The 19,481-nt window shown below is 52.6% G+C and overlaps 1 protein-coding gene across 1 annotated transcript in view; it reads left to right on the top strand.

Annotated features, from left to right (window-relative positions):
- The window catches only part of SH3PXD2B (SH3 and PX domains 2B), a 72,783-nt gene that overhangs the window by 12,249 nt on the left and 41,053 nt on the right, over window positions 1-19,481 (top strand). The window contains exons 2-3 of the mRNA XM_031055224.1: window positions 4,445-4,469; window positions 4,898-4,978. Of these exons, the coding sequence (XP_030911084.1) occupies window positions 4,445-4,469; window positions 4,898-4,978 (106 nt within the window). The remainder of the gene's footprint in view (window positions 1-4,444; window positions 4,470-4,897; window positions 4,979-19,481) is intronic.

The raw sequence follows: 19,481 nt of genomic DNA, 5'->3' as shown, positions 1-19,481 counted from the left end.
CTGAGCTGATGCTGGGCTGGCTGTGCTGATGCTGGGGTGCCTGAGCTGCCCCTGGGCTCCACCTGCGTTCTGGATGCTGCTGAGCTTGGGCTGGACTCACTGCCCGGCCCCAGGCAGAGCTCCCAGGCAGCTGCCCCCTGTCCCACATCCTTTCTTGCGGGGTTTTTGTGTGTCCCCCCCCCAGCCAGGACGCCGTGCAAATCTCCGTGAAAAGCTTTGCAAAACTCCTGTAGGAGGGGAGAGAAGCTGAAAGTGCAGCTCTAGGTTTTCCTCACCTTCACCCTGCCTTTTCCCTGCTCACATCTGAGCAGTCCAGGCTGCTTCCCAGCTTGTCCTGGTGTGTTTATGCAGGGAGTCCAGAAGTGATTCTTCTGCGAGGTCACACGGCCTCGTGTTTAAGAACGGGAAACTGGCTCTGTTATTTTATTTTTTATTTTTTTATCCAGTATCTGTTCTTAATTTCCTTGCCTCGAGTCAGCAGTTTGAATCAGCTCCTCTCTCTCTCCCCGTGCTGTTGTGAGGCACTTTGGGCAGGGCAGGATGGAGGATTTGGGAACGGCTCCTTGGTCCCTGGGGGCGCTGGAAGTCACCAGGAGCCACTGCTGGGTGCAGCAGCAGGGATTTCCAGCAATCCCTGCAAAAAACACTGCTGGGCTGGCTGCTCCCAGGGCTCCCTGCTTCATTTCTTCAAGAGGAAAAGAAAGAAAAAGAAATTTAAATCTCTGGCTGCCCTTTCCAGATCCGCGCTGGCTCCTCACCCCCTCTGTCCCCGTGACTCCCGTGGCTCTGATGGGTCTGAGCTGGTCCTGCAGCCTCCAGGAGCTCCCTGCCTGCCCATGAGGGGTGTCCTGGATCCCCCCTGGCTCTCAGTGTTCCCCTGGGCTCCCCTGACAGCTCTGCTGTGCTTGGCCAGCTGCCATCTGCATTTCTTGCAGCGAGCTGTCCTTTCCTGACAGTTCCCTTCCCTTCCAGAGGTTTTCAGCCCCATTTTCCATGGGCTGTTCTCCCTCTGAGGGAGGTGCTGGGGAGGGGACAGCAGTGGCAGATGATGGAGGGGACCAAGGGGAAGGCTGCAGGATCCCCTGGGCCTTTTTTTTCATATTATATTTCCATTTAGGGCATTTTGTGTGACCAAGGAGAGCCTTGGGCAGTGGTTGGTGGTCCTGATGTCACACTGCTCGATGAGTCACTTTTAAATACTTGATTTGTGACCATTTCCTTGTGCTGAGGGATCCCAAGGAGTTTGGGAGCCCAATTCCAGTGGAGTCTGTTGTCCTCAGCCTTTTGCACCTGCAAGTTTCCATTTTCTGTGAGGGATCTGTTCCATCTCTGCCCTCCCAGGGATGGGAGCACGGAGAGGGTTTGGTGCTCATGAGAAATGCTGCTCTGAGCTGGCATTAAACCAGATCCACCTGCACCTCAAAAATCATCCCCGTGCCTTCTGTAGCTGCCAGCAGTGAGGCTCCAGGGCTGGGAGGAGAGCAGGGTGTCCTTTCCAGAGGGAGGGAGCCTGGAAGGGCAGCCTCCATTCCTGGGTTCCACTGACTCAGCCCCTTCCCTTCCCTGCTCAGACCCCTCCAGATGGCCTGGAAAGGGCTGCAGGTATTTGGATTTTTGGATATTTGTATATTTGAATATTTGGATTTTTGGATATTTGTATATTTGAATATTTGGATATTTGGATTTTTGGATATTTGAATATTTGAATATTTGGATTTTTGGATATTTGGATTTTTGGATATTTGGATATTTGAATATTTGGATTTTTGGATATTTGGATTTTTGGATATTTGGATTTTTGGATATTTGGATTTTTGGATATTTGGATTTTTGGATATTTGGATTTTTGGATATTTGGATTTTTGGATATTTGGATTTTTGGATATTTGGATTTTTGGATATTTGGATTTTTGGATATTTGGATATTTGGATATTTGGATATTTGTGGGTCCGGCCCCACGAATGCCTGGAGAGGCTCCCAGTGCCAGCCCCATCCCTGTGGGGGCACAGCCCTGGGGGATCCCCTCTATTCTCCTTTTTCCTCCATGGAAAAGCCCTGCAGGTGGTTCCTCAGTGAGAAAGACCCATGGAATAACTGCTTGCACATGTCCTGGCCTGGGAAAAAGCCTCTTCTCACAGCAGCTGATGGGGTGGCTCCCACTGGCACAAAATTTGGGTTATTTGGGTTGCTGCTTTGTGGTGGCTGCTCCTGGCAGGACATGGGGCAGTGCCAGGCCAGGAGGGGAAACTTCAGAGCAAGGGCAGTGGTTTTAAAGCTGTCTTGGTCACTGGAAGTGCCTTCCAAAAGCACCTGAGGAAGGGATTTTGGGGTCTGTGGGAGCTCGGTGCCTCATGTCCAGTGGAAATGCTCACTGGGTGAGTGCACTGTTCAAACCTTCCCAAACCTGCCCTTGTTGTTGGGTGAGAGGAGCACCAGGGTTGTGTTTTCTGGTGGATTTTTTCTTTCTGAGACAGCAGGGACTGGATTAGATACTGGGAGAGACCCAGATGTAGGATGGGGCTGCTGGAAAGGTGAGGGATATCCAGCAGCAGAGAGGCAGCTGGCTTTGCCCAGGCTCTATAGATGCTGAGGAGCTCCTGTTCCTGTGGGCTCCCCATCTTCTCTGCTGTCCATGAGTAGGCTGAGGAGAAAGCCCTGGAGACCTTTCTGCTGCTGGAAAGGGATGTGCAAGGAGCTCTTCTCCTGAGCCCTGGGAGTTGTGCATTTCAGCCCAACAGCAGTGAGCTCAGCAGAGAGCAGGAATTGCTGCAGAGGCCGCAGGGGAGCCTGGGGTGCCCTCGTGCCTTCATTACCCTCAAGAGCTCTGAATGACTTTGGCTCAGCCTATGCACATCCTGATTAAAATCCCAGTCTAATAAGCTGTTGACTGCAAATAAAGGCAGGGTGGGAGTAAACACTGAGCAGGAGCTGGCTCCTGCTGCAGCCCCTGGGGCAGGCTCTGTGCGGGCAGGCGGCCAGCGGTGATATAACCCCGAGGAGCAGCGCTGGGGACTGCTGACAAAACTGGGAGAGCAGCTCAGCTCCCAGCCCTCATGAGCTCATGCTGGCCCTGCAGCAAGTCCTGGGCAGAGGGCAGAGGAGTTTGAACCTGTGCTAGCACCAGGTTAACCCTTGGATTGCTGGGGGAGTGCTGCCTCCCTTGGAGCGCAGCTGGAGCAGATGTTGTCTTGGAGAAACCCTCTGTGTTCATAGGGAGGAAATGAGGGTTCTTCATCTCAAAATAAGAGTTTGGGAGTGAAAGCAGAGCAGGGAATGGCTCCAGACTGAGGGGCTGGGTTTAGGTGGGATACTGGGTGGCAGGCCCTGGCACAGGTGCCCAGAGCAGCTGTGGCTGCCCCTGGATCCCTGGCAGTGCCCAAGGCCAGGTGTTTGATCACCCTGGAAATGCCCAAGGCCAGGTGTTTGATCACCCTGGAAATGCCCAAGGCCAGGTGTTTGATCACCCTGGAAATGCCCAAGGCCAGGGGTTTGATCACCCTGGCAGTGCCCAGGGCCAGGTGTTTGATCACCCTGGGACAGTAGAAGGTGTCCCTGCCATGACATCATCACTGGATGATCTTTAAGGTCCCATCCAACCCAAATTCAACAAAAGTGGACCTTGAATTACTGGTTTGTAAGTAGGGAAGTTCTTTGATTTAGCAATAAGAACTTGATCCCTCTTGCTGCCTCGTTTTCTGTCTTAATATGGAAGTGATTGCACTGGGAAGAGTTTGTCACCCTCAGGAGTGTCCTCACCTAGCTGGCTCAGGCTGTGCCAGCCCTCTGAGCAGCAGAGTGAGATTTGAGGTAGATTTTCAGTGCAGGATTTGAGCAGCTTTGATAAACTCCAATAACTGAGTGTGGTGCTGTCCTGGTGTTTGAGTTTGGATGCTGGTTGAGGATTTTTCCAGAATCTGGATAAATGGGCATCTCAGTGGGGAAAACCTTGTGAAACTCCTGAGGGATTCTCTTTTAAATCAGCTTTTAAGAGCCTTGATCCTTGGTTTTGCTAGCAGAAGTTCCAGCAGGTGCCTTCACCTGGGCTTCTGAACGTTTTGGTCCTTCTTCAAGGAACTGATGCTTGAATTTCTGGTGGAAATAAGGACTTGAGTTAGGAGGGAAAAAAATACCCTGGGTTCTGCTCAGTCAATCTGCTATCAATTGGAGATTTGTGTCACTTGGGTGTTACACTGGCACCTCACCAAGGGTTATCTCTGCTTTCTGTGAACCACAGAGGGGACATGAGATCAGTAATTGCCTCATTCTGAGATGTGCTTGTTGTCCTTCACAGGAGAACTGGTGCTGAAATGGGCTGGGTTTGGTGTTTTGTTTTGCATTCATCACCAGTTAGAGCCTGGTCACGGGGTCTGTGAATGACCTGCAGTGACTGGGGCTGATCCTGTGGCATTTTGGGGATCAGGACACTGATTTCCACCCCTGCAGGTGTAAGAAACCCAACCCCAAGCAGGTGGAGTTGCAGACCCTGGGGCTTTGAGCGGTTGCAGTCCCGTTTGCAGCAGCAGGGCTGGTGCAGGTGCTGCCCTTGGATCTCAGCATCAGCTCTGGTGCTGCAGCTGTAAATGGGGTGCCAGGGTTTAGATATCAACTCCCGTGTCTGGAGGGATTTGTGCTGTGTTTTTACACAGAATTGTCACTTCACATTCACTGTGTGCCCCCCTCCAGGGCCACAGAGCTCAGCTCACCACCAGAAACAAACCTTTGGTTAAGCTGCAGCTCAGTGATTTACCCTCACCTCTGTTGTGGTGTGGCTGAATTGATCTGAAGCCTTCCTCTCGTTGTCACCCAGCTGTGGGGGCTGCACTGGCAGCTTTTTGGGTTGTGGTGGGGCTTTTTTTTGGGCTCCCTCACGCTGATTTGTGCCTCTGTTCCCTCCAGGTGTACATCATCAAGGTCACCTGGTCCAATGGAGCCACCGAGGTCATTTACAGACGGTACAGCAAGTTCTTCGACCTGCAGGTGGGGAATGCTGGGGGTGCTGCAGCCCTGGGGGGGACAGGGGTGCTGGGGGTGCTCCTGGGGTCTACCTGGGGGGATGAGAGGAGTGCTGGGGATGCTGCACCCTGGTGGGGTGACAGGCTGAGCTCACTCCAGCTGCTGGCTTCTGCTTTACCCGTGCAATTGCTGGGGTTGTTATTGAGGGGGGGTTTGTTTGCTTGTGGGGAGGGTTTTGTCAGAGTCAGGTCCAAATTCCGTTCCCGTGGCTTTCCCAGCTGCTGTCACAGCAAAGCAGGGCTGGGAGCTGCCCCTGGGGAGGGTTTGATTCCCTGGAGCAGGGCAAGTGCCCACTCACTCCCCCGGCAGCCCAGGGAGCTGCTTTGGCACTGAAGGGAGCCAAGAGGAAAGATGGAGAGGGATTTTTTTCCAAAATCATGATGTGACAGGACATGGGGGAATGGCTCAAACTGAGAGAGTGGGTTAAGAGCAGATATCAGGGGAAAATCCCTTTGTGAGGGTGCCACAGTGTGCCCAGAGCAGCTGTGCCTGCCCCTGGATCCCTGGAAATGTCCAAGGAAAGGATGGATGGAGCTCTGGGCAAGCTGCTGTGGTAGAAGATGTCCCTGCCCATGGCAGGGTGTTGGAACTCGATGATCTGTAAGGTCCCTTCCAAGCCAGGCCATGCCATTATCCTGATTTAATTCCCTCCTGGTGCAGGAGGGAGCCAGGAGGGAAATGGAAGTGGGGGAGAGGAGGCTGGAAAGGCAGTTGGGGCAGGCTGGGCTGCAGAAAACCCAAAGCAGGGCTCTGGTGAGCAGGCAAAGGGTGCTCTGCACCTCCTGCTTGGTGGAGGTGAGCCAAGGGGTCTGGCTGGGCTGTATGAGCCAAAACACAAACTGAGCTGCTGGAGCGGGCTCTGTGCGGAGCAGAAAGGAAAATGCGCAGAGGGACGGATCTGTGGGCTGGCAGAGGGGCTCTGGGATGCCCTTCCTGGGCTCTTTGCGGCACCAGGGAGGAGCTGGGCACCCCCAGAGCCCTCTCAGGTGGGGCTGAGCATCGCCCTGGGCTGGATTCCTCTGTGACCGAGCTCACGGGGTCCCAGGATGAGGGGAGAGACGAGGAGCTGACTCCATGCTTCAGAAGGCTGATTGATTATTTTATTATTTATATCACATTAAAACTATACTAAAAGAATAGAAGAAAAGGTTTCATCAGAAGGCTGGCTAAGAATAGAAAAGAATGATAACAAAGGTTTGTGGCTCAGAGTCTGAGCCAGCTGGGCTGTGATTGGCCATTAATTAGAAACAACCACATGGACCAATCACAGATGCACCTGTTGCATTCCACAGCAGCAGATAATCAATGTTTACATTTTGTTCCTGAGGCCTCTCAGCTTCTCAGGAGGGAAAATCCTAAGGAAAGGATTTTTCATAAAAAGATGTCTGTGACATTCCTCTGCATGCAGCCACTGCTGAAACTGCAGCCTGCCCAGCAGAGCCAGCCCCTGGGCTTGCAGATGGCTTTCCCAGCTTCAGCTGGCTCCTGCAGAGTCTGGGATGGGGCAGAGGCTGCTCCCAGCCCTGTCCCCTGCCCTGCAGGACCCCTGCAGCAGGGCTGGGGCTGTGAGCACGCTGGGGTGACAGCTCAGCCTGCCCTGCCCTGCCCTGGCCCAGGCAGTGCAGGGGTTAAGCTGTGAGCAGCTGCTTGTGTAACCAAGGAAATATTAAAGTAAATAAATAAGGAACAGCTGTTGGGCAGCAGCCAGGGCTGCAAGGAAATGGAACTCGTGCTTCCTTCTCTGCAGCATCTCCTCCTCATGGTGCTCCAGGCTCATTCCTCTGGCTGGGGCGCAGAATTTGGGGTGTCTGTGCCTCCAGGTCCCTTTTGGGGTTTCTGTGTCCCCAAACCCCTCTTGGGGTGTCTGTGCTGGTTCCCTGGGCTGGGGAAGGGCTGTGGGGATTCCTGGCTGTGCTCTCTCTGTCCCTTCCCTCCATCCTGGCTGGAGCTGTGCACAAATCCCGGGGTGGAAAATGTCACAACTGGAGTCAGGCACTCTGCAAAACACCTTTAGCAGCAGAGCTGCTTTATAAATACATATAGATGTGTATCATGGTGGAGGTGGGGAAGTTTAAAGCGAACATCTCCTCCCTTTGCTGTTCCCTGCAGTTTTTTCTTTAAAAAAATGGAAAAAAAATTATTATAACAGCCACTCCTTTTTGGCTCTGTTGAAAGAATGAAAGAAGCTGTGGTTTTTCCCTTCCTTCCCCCTTATCACACATGCTTCCTGGTGTCCTTGTTTTAAACTTGTGCTGCAGGACAGTGGAAATGGGATTGAGAGGTGAGGAGTGAAACAGATCCTCTGAGCACAGTGGAAAAAAATGCTCTAGGTAGGTTTGGTGCCATTGCTGGAGCCTTTCTTGTGTGACTCTTGCATGATTCTGTGCCAGTTTTAGCTCTTCAGGCAGAAGTTTTCCATGCTGGAAATTATTCATGCCTCTGGTTATTTGAAAAAAAAAAAGAAAAGGGAAAATTCCACACAGCCCCCCAGAAAATGAGTGTGGGACTGAAACGGTTCAGCTGCTTCTGAAAACAGCAAGAGGGGAAAATATTTTTCCTAGGTCCAGTTCTGATGATCTTTTTTGATGTGCTGGAGGAAGAATTGGAAATTTGAGTCGCAGGTGAGCTCTGTGTCAAGAATCTGTCTGTCATGTTATCCAGGGAAAACCCATCCAGGCTGATTCATGCTCACAGCCTTGAGCAATCCCAGTACATGCATGTTGGGGTCAGGATATTTGTTCCTTTAATATCAGTGTTCCCACTGGCTCTGGCTGCACTTTCCATGCTCCTGACAGGGGCTGAGCAGGGTTTGTTTTCTTCAAGAGCAGGGGAAAGGTTGGTGCACCCTCCTTGGCTGTCAGTGGCTGGGATGTGGAAAATTCTGGATCCAAGTGGGAGAGAGGAGCTTGGTGGGGCTGAGGAGATGCTGCAGCCCCGTGGGAGAGGCTGGGGAGTTCCTCCTGCTATTCCCAGTGGGGCCACAGCTGAATCATTTGTCACCTTCCGTGGTGGCTGAACGATTATTTCAGGAGCAGGGCCAAGGAAAACACAGTGAGTGCTGAGAGCAGAGCCAGGGCCAAAGTGTCCTCCCCTCCCCAGCCACTGCAAACACAAACTGAACAGGAGTGAAGCCTGGAGGCTGAATCCACAGGATCCTGGAGGTTGGAGAAGAGCTTCAAACTCTTGATGTGCCCCATGCCCACCTTGTCCCCAGCCCGGAGCTCTGAGTGCTCAGTATCATCTACAAAGATATTCAAAGGTACAAATTCAAAGATGCCAATCTTTAGCAATTAGAAGGGAGAATAGGCTGCCCAAAAGATTTCATACCCATGTAGAACTTTGCACTTCTTATGACACGTTGGTTCAAGGTAGATACTCAAGAAACCTTGTTGTAAAACTGCTCATTGAGCACCAGCTCCTCCAGGTGACATCTCCAGGGATGGGGATCCAAACCCCCCTGGGCACTCCCAGTGCCTGAGCTCCCTTTCCATGGGGAAATTCCTTTGCCTTGGAACAGCTGCATTCCCCATGCTGGGATGAGCAGTGTCAGAAGCCACCCTGCTGGTCACAGTGATGCCCCATCACAGCTTCCAGCCAGGAGCATTTGAGGCTTTTCCTGAAAACTGTGGCCTTGCAGAGCCCTTCCCTTTCCCTTGGTGCCCAAGCCTGGCCCAGTCCTGCACAATTCCGGGTTCTGGCCCAGTCCTGCACAATTCCAGGTTCTGGTTCTGTCCTGCACAATTCCAGGTTCTGGCTCTGCCCTGCACAATTCCAGGTTCTGGCTCTGCCCTGCACAATTCCAGGTTCTGGCTCTGCCCTGCACAATTCCAGGTTCTGGCTCTATCCTGCACAATTCCAGGTTCTGGCTCTGCCCTGCACAATTCCAGGTTCTGGCTCTGTCCTGCACAATTCCAGGTTCTGGCTCTATCCTGCACAATTCCAGGTTCTGGCTCAGTCCTGCACAATTCCAGGTTCTGGCTCTGCCCTGCACAATTCCAGGTTCCCAGCTCGTGGCTGCAGCACTTTTCCAAGCACCACCACCCTGCCTTTCCTTTCCGAGGGTGGCAGGACCTCCCCTCTCTGCCTGCTTGCCTGTTTGCAGTCCTTGTGCCACAGCAGTGTCCCAAGGGGGCTGTCACCTCTCCCCAAGGCCTGGTGGCCCCTGCTCACCCCTCAGCTGAGCCCAGCTGCTTCCTCCTGCAGCCAGGCCAGCAGTTGGGGCAGATGCAGCGGTGGCTCCCAGACCTTGGGAAGTGCTCAGGCCGTGCCTTTTCCTGCTCTGGGGTCACCAGTCCAGTGCTGAAATCAGGGTGAGATTCTGGAGCTGGGGATCAGCTCCACCCTGTGCTCTCTCCTTTGCTCTGCAGATCCTCTGCCTCTCCTCCTTTTCTCCCTGAATATTTTCTGTCAGGTGGCAATTTACATCAGGGCAGCTTTTTGGGAATGAAGGGAGATAAAATTGTAATTCTGAGGTTTAAAACCTGGTGTAACTGTAGGATTTGTAGTAAATTTGTGACTCCAAATGCTTAACTCAGTCCTGCACAAACCCCTTGGCTGGAGGAATAATTTCCTTGCAACAGGACTGAGGCTCTTTCTCAACACTCACAATTCCAGATGTGAGCTGCTGGCAGCAGATGGATGCTGTTCCTGAGAAACAAAGGGATGGGATTGGTGCTTGCAGGGGTGCTGGGAATGTCAGCTGGCATGGCAATGGCTTCTGTGGTGGGCAGAGGGAGGATCAGGGTCTGCTCCTGCCTGGGAGGTGCTGCCAGCCCTGCCAGAGGTGCAGAAGCTGTGCAGTGCCTGAGGGCTCCCTTGAGGGATGCTCCCCATGGGAGGAGCCTGGTGAGTTCCTTGGAAGGATCCTCTTGAAACCACTGGCTGCAAGGAGTGCCCCTGCTGCTTAGAGAACAGATTCTGGCTGGTCTCTTGTGGTTCCTTGTGGAAACCCCCAGAAGGAAGCATTTTTTCCCCCCTTTGTCATTCTGAGTTCAGCCGGCACGGCTGGCAGTCACTTCAGCTCTCCATGTGACCAAGAGCCGCTGATGTCTTGCTGCTCTCCTAAAACGCCCCGACCCTTTCACACCCCTCCTGCTCTTGCCAGCCCCCTGTGCTGTCCCCATGGAGCCCCACTCCATGTCCTCAGCATCTTCTGCCTTTTGGCTGCAGCCACATTCTCAGAATCCCAGAATTACTGAGGTTTGAATTCTCAGAATCCCAAATTATTGAGGTTGGAAAAACATCTCTGAGACCATCAAATCCAAGCTGTGCCCCATCCCCACCTTGTCCCCAGCCCAGATCCCCCAGTGCCACCTCCAGGGATGGGGATCCAAACCTCCCTGGGCAGTTCCAGTGCCTGAGCTCCTTTTCCATGGGGAAATCCCTGCTGATGTCCACCCTGAGCCTGCCCTGAGCTCCCTTTCCATGGGGAAGCTGTGCCCACCCTGAGCCTCTCTCAGGTTCCCTCTCCTCCTGTCCCTGTTCCCTGGAGCACAGCCTGACCCCCTGGCTGTCCCCTGGCATGTTTTAGGGTGCCCCTCTTTGGCACAGGTTGCCCCAAGGCTTTTCCCCTTGCAGTCAGACCCTTCAGCCCCTGAGGGTGATGATGCTCTGTGGCTGCTTCTCTGCTCAGAGTTTTCATTTTGAGGCCAGGGCTGGAGACACAACACAGGCTGGGCTAAACGTGCTCCCTGCACAATTCAGGGACAGAAAAACTGGGAATGTGAACAACTCTAAAATTGGCTCTGGCTCTCCCTCCCATTCCTGTCTGTCTGTGCATCCAGTGTGTTTCCCAGTTCTCTTGTTTGTCCATATGTTCAACAGCTCCTTCAGGTTCTTTGCTGGAAGCTCTCAGCTTTGACCCACCTGGAGCTGTGTCATCTTGGAGAGAGTCCTGCAGCCCTGGGGCCAGCAGCTTGGTGTGCAACACCGAAAAATAAATAGTCTGTTGAAGTGGTGCCTGCTTCCATGAGAAAACTGGCAGCAGGCAGTGGCCTGTGCCTACCATCTCCATGTGGAACAGAGCCTGGTGCTTCTGGAGGGGTTCCTCACCTGTTGTGTGCACACAGGCGCCAGGCAGAGGCAGGCAGAGGGGAAGGTCTGTGTCTGAGGGAGCCAGAGAGGCTCTGAATAACCCACCACACTCAATGGGCTCTGAAGGCTGGAGCTGGCACACAAAGAGGAATTGTTCTCATCAGCTTGTTCCAGGCACTTGGAGGCTTGAAAAATTAAAATGAGCCTCTTGCTTCCATTACTGTGAGCTCAGAGCTTGCCTTGCTCTGTCTCCTTCCCTTCCTCCTCCACTTTTTTTCTCCTCCTCCTCCATTATTTAACCCAGGCTCCTGGCAGGAGGGCTCAGAGGTGAAGTGAGTGTTATCTTAATGCTCCTGATGTGGAGAGCAGAGAGCAGCAGCACTGGGCTCCAGCAGGTGGGAATGCCAGCCTGGATCCCCTCTCCTGGCTCATTCGCTCTGAATAACCCACCACACTCAATGGGCTCTGAAGGCTGGAGCTGGCACACAAAGAGGAATTGTTCTCATCAGCTTGTTCCAGGCACTTGGAGGCTTGAAAAATTAAAATGAGCCTCTTGCTTCCATTACTGTGAGCTCAGAGCTTGCCTTGCTCTGTCTCCTTCCCTTCCTCCTCCACTTTTTTTCTCCTCCTCCTCCATTATTTAACCCAGGCTCCTGGCAGGAGGGCTCAGAGGTGAAGTGAGTGTTATCTTAATGCTCCTGATGTGGAGAGCAGAGAGCAGCAGCACTCCTGGCTCTGCTTTGGGAATGCCAGCCTGGATCCCCTCTCCTGGCTTTGCTTTGGGAATGCCAGCCTGGATCCCCTCTCCTGGCTCATGCCTGCCCTGGGCGGCCTCTTTGATGGCAAAGCCCTGAGGCAGCTCAGCCAGGCAGGGTTTTGTGTGTCCAGGGATGGTAAACAGGGCTCTCTCAATAGTTCTTTCGTAACAGGAATCTTATTTCAACACTTTGGGGATTTTTTATTTTTTTTTTCCCCTCCAGGGTTTATGGAGTTCAGCACAATTCTGAGCAGTTGCGTGTGCAGTGAGCTCGGTGGTTTCAGCCTCCCACAGAAATAAATCAGCAGGATCTCTCTCTCTCAGGCAGGCCCTGCGTGACTGAGGGCAGGGAAGAACCCACAGCTTCCTCCAACAGAGCGCCAGCAGCTGCTTTGTCCAGGCTGCATTCAGAGCCACGGGCTCAAACACCCCTTGCACAAGTGGAGGAATAGTGAATTCCCATCCTGGAGCTCAGGAGAAACACTTTCCATTAAATAAGGCCTTTTTCTGTTCGCAGAAGGAGCAGCCAGTATTTTTCCAGCAGTGCATCAAAGACCTTCACCACTCTCCTCCTCTCTCCCTGCACAAAGAACATGCACAGCCCAGTGCACTTCAGCCCAGTTAAAAGTTGGCTCCTTGGTGTTTCCTCTCTCCAAATGTCTCCCATTTATAGCGTTCCAGCCCTTGGCAGCAGCAGCCAGCACATTCCCAGAGCCAGGGCAGCTCAGGGGCTCAGCCTGGGCTGGGCTGGCACCTCCTGGGCCTGCCCTGGGCTCAGCTCCCTGGGTGCTGCTGGGTGAGCATCCCCAGGCCAGCACAGAGCCAGGACACGCTGCAGGGCTGGGCAGGAGGGATCAGCTGCAGATCCTGAGCTACAGCCTGTCTGGAGCAGGGCTGGGAGCTCCGTGCCTCATTCCCGGCTGGGAAGAGCTCTCCATGGCTCATCCCAGGCTGGGAACAGGAGTCCATGGCTCTTGGTTGATTCCATATTGGGAACAGGATTCCATGGCTCATCCCAGGCTGGGAACAGCACTCCACGGGTCCTGACTTATTCCAGGTCGGGAATAGGACTCTGTTGGGAATAGGATTCCAGATTGGGAACAGCTCTCCATGACCCTTGGTTTATTCCAAACTGGGAACAGCACTCCATGGCTTTTGGTTTATTCCAGGCAGGGAACAGCACTCCATGGCTCTTTCCAGGTTGGGAATAGCACTCCATGGGTTATTCCAGGTTGAGAACAGCTCTCCATGGCTCTTGGTTTTGTTTCAGGCTGGGAACAGGACTCCATGGTTTATTCCAGGCAGGGAACAGCTCTCCATGACCCCTGATTTATTCCAGGTTGGGAATAGGAGTCCATGGCTCATTCCAGGCTGGGAACAGCACTCCATGGCTTATTCCAGGTTGGGAATAGCACTCCATGGCTCTTGGTTTATTCCAGACTGGGAACAGGACTCCATGGCTTATTCCAGGTTGGGAATAGCACTCCATGGCTTATTCCAGGTTGGGAACAGCACCCCATGACCCCTGATTTATTCCAGGATAGGAACAGCACTCTATAGCTCTCTATTTATTCCGGACTGGGAGCAGGATCCCATGGCCCACCCCAGGCTGGGAGCAGCTCTCCATGGCTCCTGGTTTGTTCCAAGCCCCTCTCCCAGCGCAGCCCTGTTTGCTGTGAGTCCCTCTCCCCCTGTTCCCTTGGGATGCTGCCTTGTTCCAGCTGCACCCAGGGCAAAGCAGGGCTGGCTCTGAGCCTGGTCTCTGCCCTTTCATCCCTCCTGGCACCCCATGGCTCCTTCCCTCTGGAACCTTGGCAGAGCAGCTGCAGGACAGCCCTCCCAGCCCTGGGGGAAGCACATCCCAGGCAGGCTCTGATCCTGAGTGAAAGGAGCCAAAAAGATGGGAGGGATAAAAGTTCCATCCTTGGGGGCTTGTGCTGACAATGCAGTGTGGATTTTGGGGGGAGCCCTTGGATAATGCAATGGTTGAAGGTTTTCCTGTTCCCTCTCTCCCTGAGCCAGGGTGAGCAGATGCCCTTGCACTCCCCAGCTGTCTGTTATTGGAAAAGCTCTGGAAATTCAGCTCCTCCCTCCTGCCAGGGCCCCTCTCCTGGCCCTGCCATGGGCTCTGTCCCTGGGGAAGTGCCTGCTGTGCCCTGGGGGTTTGCTGAGGTTCTGTGGCTCTGGGCTCAGTGAGACCCAGCATCTCCACGTGCTTTTAATCAATGTAACACAGGCACTCTGCAATTTGTATCGTGTGGCAGCAGCCCTGGCTCCAAAATGAACCAGTTTGATCTGATTGATGCTGCCTGGGGAGAGGCTGAGGATGGAGAGCAGTAAATCAGTGTGAAGGAGTGCTGTGTCTCAGAGTGGGGGGTTTTTAGTGAAATGGCCAGGACCTGTTTCTGTTGTTAAATCTTCTATTGTTAAATGCTCCTGGTGCAGCACAGACTGCTCTGAGCACCACCCACACACCCTGGGCAGCCAAGGAGTGCATCTGTGCACTTGGGTGGGGAGGGGGAGACAGAAGGGAGAGCTGGGCTTGTGCTGCCCTTGCAGGGGGAGGTGATGAAGCTGAAGGGATGAGGTGTTTCCCTCATGTCACAGACATCTTTTATGGAAAATCCTTTCCTTAGGATTTTTCCTCCTGAGAAGCTGAGCGGCCTCAGGAACAAAATGCAAACATTGATTATTTGCTGCTGTGGAATGCAACAGGTAGATTTTTGATTGATCCATGTTGGTTGTTTCTAATTAATAACCAATCACAGCCCAGCTGGCTCGGACAGAGAGTCCAAGTCAGAGCCTTTGTTATGACTCCTTCCTATTCTATTCTTAGCCAGCCTTCTGAAGAAATCTTTTCTTCCATTCTTTTAGTATAGTTTTAATGTAATATATATCATAAAATAATAACTCAGCCTTCTGAACCATGGAGTGAGATCCTCGTCTCTTCCCTCAGCCTAAGACCCCTGTGAACACTGTCACATTTCCCCACATTCCTGGCTCCTCACTCCTATCCCCTCCCACCAGGCTCTCCCAGGCTGCTGGAAATCACTGCTCCTGTGCTTTTGGGAGGGATTTCTGGCACTTTGGGGTCCCCTGGCAAAGGGCTGTGAACCTGCAGGGATCTCCTGGGGGGCCTGGGCACAGGAGAACAATTTAACCTCTTCTTTTGCTCCATCCAAGAAGTGCTGTGTGGTGGTGTTTGCAGGGGCCCCAGGATGAGGGAAGGGATGAGAATCTTGACTCCATGTTTCAGAAGGCTGATTTATTATTTTATGATATATATTACATTAAAACTATACTAAAAGAATAGAAGAAAGGATTTCATCAGAAGGCTTGAAAGGAATAGAAAGGAATGATAATAAAATCTTGTGACTGACCAGAGTCTGAGACAGCTGGACTGTGATTGGCCATTAATTAAAAACAATCAACATGAACCAATCACAGATGCACTCGTTACATTCCACAGCAGCAGATAATCATTGTTTTTCTTTTCCTGAGGCTTCTCAGGAGAAAAAATCTTAGCAAAGGATTTTTCAGAACATATGTCTGTGACATTCCATCATTTGGGAAGATGCTGGTTTGAGGTGTTTGGGGCTGCTGGAGGGGGGGATGTGGGTGATCAGGACTCACCTGTGCAGCTTTCCTGATGGCTCTGCTGGTGGCTTTGTGGATTTTGGCACCAGCTCTTCCCAAGGGGCACATCATGTGTGACACAGCCCCAGCTGTGCTGCAGGGATGTTCCCATGGCTGGCATGGGCAAGAGGAAGTGGAAAGCAAGGAAAGAAGCTCAGTTCAGCCTGTGTAAAACGTTCTCTTGGGTGGTTTTGGTTTTTTTTCCCACTATTAATATTCTTAAGAAAAGCTTTCCCCTTGATGAGTCACTTAAATCATAAAAAAAAAAGCTTTTAATTTCAGCAGCTCACAATGAAACATTATTTGTAATGAATCCTCACCTGCTGATCTTTCTTCTTGGCAAATCAGCATTTTCCACTTCCCCTCCCACCTCCAGGAAATGAAAAAGTCCTCTTGGAAAGGAGCTCTGAGGCTCCCATTTGGGGGGACAGCTTTGCACCTGGCAGCAGGTGGCTGCTTTCAGCCCCAGAACTGTGCTGGGTTTTCAGCAGGCAATGAATTTGGCCAGAGGCTTTGCAGGTTTTCTCTCTTTGTGTCCCTGTGTGAGGTGACACTGCTGCTGCTGTGTGAAATGCCCTGGGGCTGCTCACCCTGCCCAGCTGGGGCAGCTCCTGCTGCTGTGAGCACCCAGCTCCCCTTGGCATGGAATGGGGATGCTGTGGCACCCCTGGAGCCCTTCCCCAGGGCTGGGCACTGAGCAGGGCAGAAACTCTTCCCTGGGTTCAGGGGGAGCTTCCTGGGCATCAGTTCCTGCCCATTTCTCTTGTCGCATTCAAAACATTTGGGATCTCAGCTTGCTCCTTGTTAATCCCTCTGTCTTCTGGGCTGCTCTGAGGTTTTTTTCACCCTCTGTTTGTTCAGACAGCCCTTGAGGATGCAGGGAAGGTGCCTCTTGTAGGATCTCAGAGAGACTAAACAGCCTGGGAGCTGCTGCCAGTTTTCCCTTTCCCAGGCTATTGCTTGGCAGAGCTTTCCCAGACCAGCTGATCCCAGTGCTTTGATCTGCAGGAGCACTTTGAGAAGTCCCTGGTTCCCAGCCTGGAGCCGTGTCCCCCATCCTGTCCCCCCTGGCAGGACCTGTGTCCCTTCCCCACCTCCCCAGTGGGACACTGGTGGCCCCAGCTGGTGCTGGTGGCCAGCTGGGCTCAGGGCAGCAGTGCAGGGATGTCCCCTGTGAGCTCAGCCTGGGGCACTGCCTGCCCTGCAGGGCTGGGCAGGGTGGCATGGAGGCAGCCTTGGCCCAGCTCCTCCCTGCTCCATGGCAGTTTGTGCTTCTCACAAAGAGCCTCTTGTGATTCTGCCTTTCGTTGAACTCCGTTTTTGCCCTTTTCCCTGCTGGCTGCTCTCTCTGGGCAGCAGGGCTTGGGGCAGCTCTCTCCTGCTGGAGCACAGAGCAGCAGTGTGGTTTGAGGCTGAGCCTGTGCCAGCCAAGAGAGCAAATCCCCGAATCCCAGGGTGGGTTGGGACCACAGAGGGTCCCTGGTGCCACCTCCCTGCTCCAGCAGGGCCATCCCAGAGCTCAGGGCACAGGGACAGCTCTGGAATATCCCCAGGGAGGAGATTCCATGCCCCCTCTGGTCTCTGTTCACTGAGAAGGGAAGTTCTTCCCTTTGTTCAGGTGGGCATCAGTTCCTGCCCGTTCCTCTTGTCTCATTGCACAAATCCTCGTGCTGAGGGAAAGCTCCTGCCCTGCAGTGTGGGGATAGAGGAGCAGCAGAGCATGGCACACCTTGGTACTGCTGTGCTGGCACTTGGCTGTGGTTTGGGCAGCGATCCCTCCAGGCTGTTCCCAGCTGGGTCTCAGCATCTCTGCTGCTCACAGTGACCCCAAGGTGTGTCACAAAGTCTCTTTTCCCAGCCTGGCAGTCAAAAAAGGAGTCAGAGCTCTTCAGTTCTCAGTCTTAAGGTTGTTTATTGTTTCTTATCTATAAAATTCTTTCTCCTGTCCAGCCGAGGTCCCATGAGCAGGTCAGACAGAGGCACTCTGCCTGCCCCTGGGGCTGTGTTATCTTTTTATACTAAAAACTACATATACAATATTTACAGTTACTTCCCAATACCCATCACCTATGTTAGACAGTGAGCTTCTACTCTAAACCACTCTAAAAGTGCCAACATCACAGCAGAAGATGGAGGCCAAGAAGAAGAAGAAGAAGGAGAAAGGCTGGACACGCCCAGATTCCTCCATCTTGCCCCCTGAACCCCTATTCTAAAAACCCCAAATTCTATTTTTCACCCTGTGATAAATTCACTCTCATTCTACTTAAAAGGCTTGTAATCCTTCATATAAGGTTTTTAGTTGTTTTTTCCAAGGGCTAAATCAAAGGCACAGGGGTCATGGGCTCTGTGCCAAGGTCTCTGAGCCCCCTGGGCAGGGTCTGCAGTCCTCCAGGGCAGCCAGAGGAATTTCCTGGGTTCTGACATGCTCTAAACCACTCTAAAAGTGCCACCATCACAGCAGGAGATGGAGGCCAAGAAGAAGAAGAAGGAGAAAGGCTGGACACGCTCAGATTCCTCCATCTTTCCCCCTGAACCCCCATTCTAGAAACCCCAAAAAATCCATTTTTCACCCCGTGATAAATTCACTAGCATTCTACTTAAACTGCTGTGGCTTGCAGATCTTCATACAAGGTTGGTAATTGTTTTTTCCATGGGTCATAATCAAACCCACAGGCGTTTTGGGCTCTGTGCCAGGGTCTCTGAGCCCCCTGGCAGGGTCCTGGCACTCCAGGACAGCCAGAGGGATGTCCTGAATTCCCACAGCTGGGGAGTGCCCTGTCCTGCTGCAGCCTGGGACCCCTGGGGCTGTGCATGGTCAGATCTCGTGCATTTGTGATCTGAGCACAGGAGGACTGCCTTTTGTTAAACAATGCCATTGCCAGGCAGTGACAGAGTGATGTTCTGTGCGTTTTAGGCCCTCCAAAGAACATTAACTGATAAAGCATGAGACTTGGAAGCACCTTAATTGGGGAAGATGCATGCAGGTTGAAGGTGTAGTTTTTTTAAAATATGTCATACTGTCTTGATCAGTAATATGAAATTAGCAGTGTTGGCGACTTCACTTCTCAAAGACCTATTCACCAAAAATTGCCACAAAGCAGTAGCTTGTCAAAAAGAGTTCCAGAGAGAAGCTTGCTCTCCTTAACTGTTGGCCCCTATTTTTGATACATAGAGGGCAATTCTGTGCTAGAATTGCCTGTGTGCATGCTGTAAACCCCTCTGGCACTGCACCACAGCTCCTTTTTGGGGCAAAACCCTCTGCTTGCCAGGATCCTGCTGAGCAGGACACTCCCCTGTCCCCAGGATCCCCTGCAGCACTCTAATTGCTCTAATTAGGATATTATCTCAGGGCTTTCCTGTTGGTGGAGCAGCTCTCTGCCAGCCTGCTGGTACAAAGCTGCTTTTCCCAGGCTGCCCATCCTGGGGGGGGTTATCCTGGTTTGTTTTCCCTGTTAATGGACAGCTCAGGATGGGGACAGGGAGTTCTCAGAGTCTGCCTCGCTCCAGACTCACTGCTCAGACATTCCTGGCTAAGGAAAACAGCTCACTGATAAGATTAGTTGGTGGTGGAGATAAATGTGGATGAATGTGCCCTGTGCTGGTGTGGGAAGCCTGGGCTGGATGCCCCACTGGGGTTTCTGTGCCCCAGTCCTGGCTCCAGGGCTTGGGAAGCTGGGATCCTTCTCCCTGCTGCAAAGGGTCAGTAAAAAATGGGATACAGAGCTTCCCTGTCATAACAGACACCAGAATCCCTCAAACTGCATCCACTCCAGCCTTTTTCTTTCTCCTTCTCTGTCACAAATACTTAAAAATAATCTTGGAAGGGGAGAAACAATAGATTAATTGTTGCTGGGTTGGTTTTATTTTTTTTCCCCTTCATTTTTCTCCTTGGGCTGGCTGGGTGCATTGCTGAGAGCAGGACTTGGCCCCTCTGTGCTCTGCTGTGTTTGGTGTCTGGCTGCATCTCTGCTGCCCTGTCTGCCCCTCTCCCCAGGAGCCTGGCTGGCCCCTCTGGGGATGGGATTTATATATTATATATTA

Source organism: Geospiza fortis, unplaced genomic scaffold, assembly GCF_000277835.1.
Source record: "Geospiza fortis unplaced genomic scaffold, GeoFor_1.0 scaffold55, whole genome shotgun sequence".
Lineage (NCBI taxonomy): Eukaryota > Metazoa > Chordata > Aves > Passeriformes > Thraupidae > Geospiza > Geospiza fortis.
Note: the sequence above shows the minus strand (reverse complement) of the source record. Positions and strands in the feature narration are given on the sequence as shown.